Source organism: Scylla paramamosain, chromosome 36 (assembly GCF_035594125.1).
Source record: "Scylla paramamosain isolate STU-SP2022 chromosome 36, ASM3559412v1, whole genome shotgun sequence".
In the NCBI taxonomy this organism is placed as follows: Eukaryota; Metazoa; Arthropoda; class Malacostraca; order Decapoda; family Portunidae; genus Scylla; species Scylla paramamosain.
In genome coordinates, this window is record NC_087186.1 from 9,711,908 (window position 1) to 9,719,407 (window position 7,500).

At 43.0% G+C, this 7,500-nt stretch overlaps 2 protein-coding genes across 5 annotated transcripts in view; one reads left to right on the plus strand and one right to left on the minus strand.

The window, feature by feature from the left end:
- The window catches only part of LOC135090949 (uncharacterized), a 201,976-nt gene that overhangs the window by 35,480 nt on the left and 158,996 nt on the right, over positions 1 to 7,500 (minus strand). The gene's annotated exons all lie outside the window — the stretch shown is intronic.
- On the plus strand, positions 9 to 6,245 carry LOC135090947 (uncharacterized). 2 transcript variants are annotated; one of them, XM_063988185.1, is made up of 5 exons: positions 9 to 341; positions 1,516 to 1,678; positions 2,567 to 2,733; positions 3,128 to 3,314; positions 4,645 to 6,244. In XM_063988185.1, the coding sequence occupies exons 1-5, from the start codon at positions 331 to 333 to the stop codon at positions 4,822 to 4,824; spliced, it is 708 nt and encodes a 235-aa protein (XP_063844255.1). In that variant the 5' UTR covers positions 9 to 330; the 3' UTR covers positions 4,825 to 6,244. The 2 variants fall into 2 exon arrangements, with proteins under 2 accessions (XP_063844255.1, XP_063844254.1); XM_063988184.1 differs by lacking the exon at positions 9 to 341 and having other exon boundaries at positions 1,043 to 1,678; positions 4,645 to 6,245.

Genomic DNA, 7,500 nt, shown 5'->3' on the forward strand with positions numbered 1-7,500 from the left:
AGTATCAATAACCACTAAGAGTAAAATCAATTGAACGGACTGAAAACTAAATATCCGTCCCTCCTTCAGGTTGGCTCGGGCGACGGTGACGTTGGGGTTGGCAATATCTTCCTTGACATACTGAGGAGCCGATTCGCCACGTTTTCCTACCCCTACACTTACGAGATCGCCTGCTTCATCACTCCAGCCCCTAAGGAATTGCCCCCCTGGATCTCTCTGGGCTCTCCTTTCCTGCGGGAGGTGTGGGTGGTGCTGGTGGTCACGTTCCTAGGCGCAGGGGTCCTCTCTCTGTTCATTGCACGTGTCCTTGATTTTCCTAAGGATCTTCGTATGTTTTATAGGTTTGTGTTTGTGTGTTTGTGCGTGTTTGTATTTTTTTATTCTCAGTTTGCAAGTGTTTTGTTTTTTTTTGGACAGAATGCGAGTTTTTTTTTCGTCTCAGCTCCGTTTTTTTTTTTTTTTCATCTTTTATATAAGTAAAGTGATGATTTCAGTGTGTTAATGTACTGAATATGTGATTTGTCTACCTGTATCTGTTATTTATTTATTTTTTTCGTTATAATGTCATCGTGTTTTATTTCCACAATTTCCCACGCATCGCATTAATTAATTCCACTTGTTTCGTTTATAAGTCCGTTCGTTTCTGCATTTATTGAAGTTTTCCCGATAAAAAGAACTCGTAAATATTTTTCTGTTTCCTTCAGTTCAGGCTGCGCATTTTTCCTTTCCTTGTCAACTAAACCACGTATCACACTTTCTTTCTTCCGTTTTCTTTTTTAATCTTTTCTATCACTGTCTCCTCCTTTCTCCTTCAATCTGTTCCCTCCATCTCTCGCTGTCAAACTCCTCTACTCCCTCTGCGCTTGTTTTCACACTCTTTCAATACCTCCTCTTCCTCCTCCTCCTCCTCTTCCTCCTCCTCCTCCTCCTCCTCCTCCTCCTTTTGTTCTTCGCTTTGTTTTCTCAATCTTTATCAATATCCTCTTCTCCCTTCCCCACGTTTTATTCTTTCTATTTTTCCTTACGTCTCTCCCTCTCACCTTTTCTCCTCCTTCCTCTCTCTCTCTCTCTCTCTCTCTCTCTCTCTCTCTCTCTCTCTCTCTCTCTCTCTCTCTCTCTCTCTCTCTCTCTCTCTCTCTCTCTCTCCCCTCCCACTTTCTCTCTTGTTAATCCTCTTTCTTCTGCTTCTATTCATTCCTCTCTCTGTGAGTAACAATATTCATTTCCCTCCTCCTCCTCCTCCTCCTCTTCCTCTTCTCACTCCTCTCACTCAGCCAATATATTATAAAGTTGACAAGTAAATATAATGATTTCATTTTCTTTCTCTCTTCTTTTCCTTCTTTCTTTCATTATTTTTCTTCCTCCTCCTTCTCTTGTTGTTGTTGTTGTTGTTGTTGTTGTTCTTCTTCTTCTTCTTTTATGTCTTTTTCTTCTTCTTCTTCATTTTTCTCTTGATCGTCATCTTTTCTTCCACCACCACCACCACCACCACCACCACCACCACTACCTTCACAGCCTGAGTCGCTGGCTGGTATACACAGTGGGTATTGTCACCTGCCGGAGTCAACAGATGCCTCAGACGAACAGGCTTCGCGTCGCCTCTCTGTGCCTGCAGTTCATGGGCTTCGTGGTGGCCATTAGCTTCAGTGGCAACCTCACCGCCTTCCTGACCACGCGGGTGAGTGAGACGCTGACGGAGGCGCTGACGGAGGCGATGACGGAGGGGGTGCATGAGGGAGGATACGAGGATAGTGAAGGTAGGAAGATAGTTGATATTGACGCAGGCGCTGAAGGTGAAAAGATGATGACGGAGGCACTGAAGGAGGTGGTGAAGGAGATGTAGGATGTAGATGTAGGAGATAAAGAAAATGGAGATGGTGAAGGAGGTGGAAGGGCTAAAGGAGACGCTGAAGAAGCTGAAGCAGGCGCTGTAGAAGGTAAAGGTGAGGATATAGAGAATATAGACGGTGAAGGAACTAAAGGATTTGCTGTAGGAGTGTAGGAAACGAAGATGTGGAGGGAAGACAGGTCAAAATAAAGCAGGTTAAGAAAGAGATAGTGAAGATGATGAAACAGTGATCTTCCCTCTTCCACCTCCGCGAAAAAATAAATAAATAAATAAAAGGGAATACATGTGAAGATATACTTAGGTGATGAAAGAAATAGTGAAAATGATGATAAAAAACAGTGACCTTCCCAACACTCCACCGTCAAGAAAATAAATGAAGGAGATACAAGCGTGAGTGATAGACACCCTGCGTGAACAGCGTACATGCCACAGTATTCACGAACAAGGACAAACACGTCACACTTCCCCGCGACGCCAGGAGCAGAACAAGACAAACACGGACATGCAACACACCAGAGAGCCGAAAAAAAAAAAAACATGACACACACACACACACACACACACACACACACACACACACACACACACACACAAGCAAAAACTCCAAACACAACCCAAGTCACACATGAAAAGAATTTAATACCCAGAAAAAAAAAATGAAAACAGGAATAGAAAAAAATATATTAATCTGAAACTCTCCCTCTCCCTCTCTCTCAGAACGTGGAGCCCGCCCTCAGGAGTCTTCGTCAGCTGGATGAGAGTGGCTTAACCATCGTGGGTTTTAGCAACTACTGGTATCTCTTCTTCCTCGCTTCACAAAACACGCATCTTCTCTCCTTCGCAGGCAAATATCGTGATGTTGCCGACACTCTTCCCGTCTTCAGGTGAGGAAGGGAAGGGGGAGTGAGAGGAGTGAGGGGGAAAAGGGGTAAAGAGAGGGAGGGAAAGAGAGGGAGGGGAGGTAAGAGGGTAATAGGAGGAGGAAATGAGGAATGTTTTGTTATGGCGAGGTGAATGTGGTGTTTAGGGTATGAGAGAGAGAGAGAGAGAGAGAGAGAGAGAGAGAGAGAGAGAGAGAGAGAGAGAGAGAGAGAGAGAGAGAGAGAGAGAGAGAGAGAGAGAGAGAGAGAGAGAGAGAGAGAGAGAGAGAGAGAGAAATATAAAAAATTACGTTTACTTGGTGATATATATAAAAAAAGTAACAAAAACACATTACTACCACCCCTACCACCACCACTACTACCACCACCACCACTACCACCACCACCACCACTGCAGGGAGGTGGCGGAGCAGAGGACAGCGGCTCTAGTGGAGAACAGGAACCACCTTCAGTATATTCTGACGCAGTTCTACACGACCAAGAGAGGAGAGACGCCCCTTAGGATACAAGAGGAGTGCCTGGCGACCTTTGGAGTGAGTGCTGCTCTCAGTAGGCACTCTCCCTTGGCACCTTACATTAATGAGGTACGAAACGCAAGAGAACACAAAGGAAAGGGGTAGAATAACAACAAGAACAAATAATAAAGGATGTAATGTTGCTTTTATGAGAGAGAGAGAGAGAGAGAGAGAGAGAGAGAGAGAGAGAGAGAGAGAGAGAGAGAGAGAGAGAGAGAGAGAGAGAGAGAGAGAGAGAGAGAGAGAGAGAGAGAGAGTATACATATAAAAGATTTAAAGGTCTCTTTTTATTCCTCTTTCTCTCTTCACAAAAAACAAAAGAGGGTTTTCCTCTCTCACTCTACTCTCCTTTGTCATCTCTCCTTTATTATCCACCTCCTCCTCTCACTCCTCTCACTCTACCCCTCACTCTTCCTTCTCAAACACTAACATGGCGGAAAAAAACAAACATAATTAAACAAAACACACGAAAAAATGAACGTAATACCTGTTTCATGAAGAAGATTCAATCCCTTATACTTTAAACAGAACAGAATTCAAACATTTTTATCTTTTACTCACACCTTACACTCCTCCCTGACACGTGGCGCTCCTGATACGCCCCAGGGACCTTAAGAAAATCAGATCCCTTATGCAATGATATTAGATTCTACGCAGGGTATTGGATCTCACTCATTGCTGCAAATACGGGGGAAATGATAGCTGGAGACGAGATATCGTAAAACCAGGTGTATTTGGGAGAAAACGGGAAATGTGGAGGGTAGGGATCCCACGGGACGACGCTGGAGGGGACGAACTAATACTATATTCGTGAAACTTTGGGGATCTAATACTTAAGGAGAGACACTTCGAGAACTTATATCTGTGGAGTTGACAGTAGATAACTTCAACTTGAGAACTGCCCCTGCAAAACCTTGAAAGTTGGAGACCCTTACAGTGGTACCTCCAGCACACACACACACACACACACACACACACACACTCTCTCTCTCTCTCTCTTTCTCTCTCTCTTCCTTACTTTCCAAATCTTGTTTTCTTTCTTCTGTTTCTTGCTCTCTCTATTCCTGGTCACTATTTCTGCACACTCTCTCACACTCTTATTTTCTTATTCTTTCTCTCACCATCCTGTCACTTCCAGTCACTTACTACTATCTTTGCACCATCTTATCACCATCCTATTACCATCCTATCACTATCCTGTCACTATCTCACCATCACATCACTCCCCCTGATCCTCTCCCTTCCTGCAGGTTACTCACTATACGTTGACTAGGAGGACTTTCCTATCACTATCTTTTCACCATCTCTCCACCATCTTTTCACCCTTTTTTTATTACCTTTTCATTATCTCCCCACCACCCATCACCACCCCTGACCTTCCTCTCCCTCCCCCCCCCAGGCCATCCACTACATGCAGGCTGGGGGACTCACAGATAAATTTTTTGAGGAGGTGCTGCTTGAAGACCTCCACCATGACGACCACGGGGACGAGGAGACCTGGCTGGACCTACACGACCAGGACACGGTGGCCACGGGGGCTAAGGTAAGGGGGGTCGTGTTTCTACCTGACCTAATATGATGTTACCTGACTATCTTATGTGAGCTTACTTGATCAATTTATCTGACCTTACCTGACCTTATCTGACCACCATATCTGACCTTACCTGACATTACCTGACCACCTTATCTGCCCTTGTCTAATCAAATATAGTGGTTGTATCTATATGACCTTATTTAACCTGACCAAAGACAGAAGCTACCGGGGATAAGGTTAGAAAGCTCGTGTTTCTATCTGACCTTACCTGACATAACCTGACCTTGCCTAACTTGACATGACCTGATCTTAACTACCCTTACGTAACCTGATCCCACCTTACCTAAGAGTGGGTACAGGTGTTAAGGTGAGAAAAGTGGTCATACTACTTCCTGACCTTACCTGACCTAAAACAACCTAACATGACCTAACCTAACCTAATCTAGCCTAAGTTAACCTAACCTACAACGTAGACTAACCTAACCTGACCTAATATAACCGAATCTAACCTAATCTAGCATAAATTAAGCTCACCTAACCTTACCTATTCATAATTAATCTTACCTCCTCTTATCTAATGTATTCTAACGCAACCTAACCGAAAAACAGAGGCAACAGCGCGCTACAGTCAGAATAGAGAATAACAAAAAGAATACTTGATATTTCTCTCTTGTTTTTGCGCCCTGGTTCAGTCATGTAGTCATTATATTTGAAATAACTGTTGTTTTTATTTTTGTTTTATTTCATTTATGCATTCTTTTTTTCTTTTCTTTCTTTTTTTTTTGTATTCTTCTCGTGGACATGTAAAAGATACATTGTTGTTTTAATAGTTTTCATGCATTTTTCCTTTTTTGTTCGTTTATTTTCAAGGTTTTTTTTTATCATCAAAGACACAAAGAAAACGTTTTGTACAGAATTAAATATTGTTGTTTCCACGTTTTTTTTTTTTTTTTTGTCCAAGCATTCCACAAACCGCCAGCCGCTGCTTATTTATTTATTCATCGAGTTATTTATTGATAGGCGCATTCGTGTATCTGCTGCGGCGCGTGGCTGAGCACTCTGGCGGGGCGCGTCATTCCTGCAGCGCGGGTCGGCAGGCGGGAATGTTGCAGCGCGGCTCGCCTCCACGCCGCGGAAAAAGAAATAGAAAAGCTACCGTTGCTTTAGTTGCTGGAAAAAAATCCAATTTGGTGAGTTCTGAAAGCGATCGGCTTTAGGACAACGATTTGTTATTGTCACTGTCAAGCCCGCGCGTCAATTTTTGCTTTGTTTTTTACGCGCGCGACTAGAGACACGCTGGAAATTACTCTATATATGGAAACTGTGCTAATGCCTTGCTTTGTTCAATTAAATAAGGTTATGCTGTTATGTTTTTTTAGGATTTCATATATTTTGAAAGTATAAAAGTATAAATATTAGAGACAATAAATATTACTGCATACATGGAAACAATGCTAATGCCTTACTTTGTCAAATTAAATAAGGAAATATATATAGTCCGGAGAATTACAAAAACAACAACAACAACAAAAAATAAAAACAGAAACACTACAAAAAGAAAAAAAAAACCAGCAATAATCGCACAGTTTGGCAGGTAGACAGACACTCCGGAACACAGCAAAACACAAATATAAAAAAAGAAGACAAAAACAGCAACTATCACCCAGTTTCCCATAGAGACATACCGCATCATCGCAAAACACAACAAAGGAACAAAAACAGACAAAAAAAACACGTCAAAACACACCAATAACCACCACACTCTCCAGATGGACACTCCAAACCATTGCAAACACAAGAGAACCACAACAAAACACCAAATTTCCCCAGGTAAACACTCCAAACCATTACAAAAACACGATAAAACACACCAAAACACACCAATAATTCCCCTCAGTTTCCCATAAGCATTACCACACGGGCGCCTCTTGCTGGCCGGCACGGAGGCAGCCAGGGCGGGTGAAGGACACACGAGCACACAAAGAATCCCGGAGTCTGCGTTGGCTTTGTGATTCCAAAATGAGAAACTTGATGTAGCTTCTCAGTATTCAGGGTTCGAATCTCTTTAGGTCCCGCACTTGTGAGAGTTGGAGAAATGAGAAGCCGGCGGAGCAAAGTGAGTCAACAGAGTACAGAGGAGGAGGGGGAGGAAACAGAGACACTAAAGAGAACAGAGAGAACGGAAGTAACGGACGGAGTTGAGGAAACAGCAAATAGAGGAAAGAAAAACACGTAGAGGAAACATGAAACAGAGACAAGAAAGCAGAACAACTAGAAGGAAAAGGAAACCGAAGGAAAATCAACAGTGGAAACAGAGGAAAGAGACTAGGAAGGGTTTCACTTCAGAGAGTTAGAGAAATAAGAAAGCAACAGACAAAACAAGAAAACGGAAGCTACAGAGACAACACGAACGGAAACAGGGAGTCGAGAAGTGAGAAGAGGAGAATGAGAAAGAGGAGGAGGAGGAGGAGGAGGAAGGACATGAATAGGAGGAATACATAGGAGGCAGACGAGCAGAAAGTAATCCCGTATTGATACAAAGAATTCAAAGCGAGAGAGAATCCTGTGCTTAATCCAGCTTTTAAAATGAATCCAGATGAAGCTTTGTTCGCCTGAAAATGAACACGCGTGGCTGGGCTTCAACTTGCAGTACGTGGTGATAGAAATGAACACTAGACCTTTAATTAGTGGCCAGTGAGAGGTGTTCATGGTACCAATTAG

What these genes read in the sequence shown, in the direction of transcription:
- LOC135090947 (XM_063988184.1), top strand. Translation starts at nt 1,307, where the DNA reads ATGATTTCATTTTCTTTCTCTCTTCTTTTCCTTCTTTCTTTCATTATT. An exon ending in GACACTCTTCCCGTCTTCAG is followed by an intron (nt 2,734 to 3,127) that starts GTGAGGAAGGGA and finishes CCACCACTGCAG; the next exon opens with GGAGGTGGCGGAGCAGAGGA. An exon ending in TGGCACCTTACATTAATGAG is followed by an intron (nt 3,315 to 4,644) that starts GTACGAAACGCA and finishes TCCCCCCCCCAG; the next exon opens with GCCATCCACTACATGCAGGC.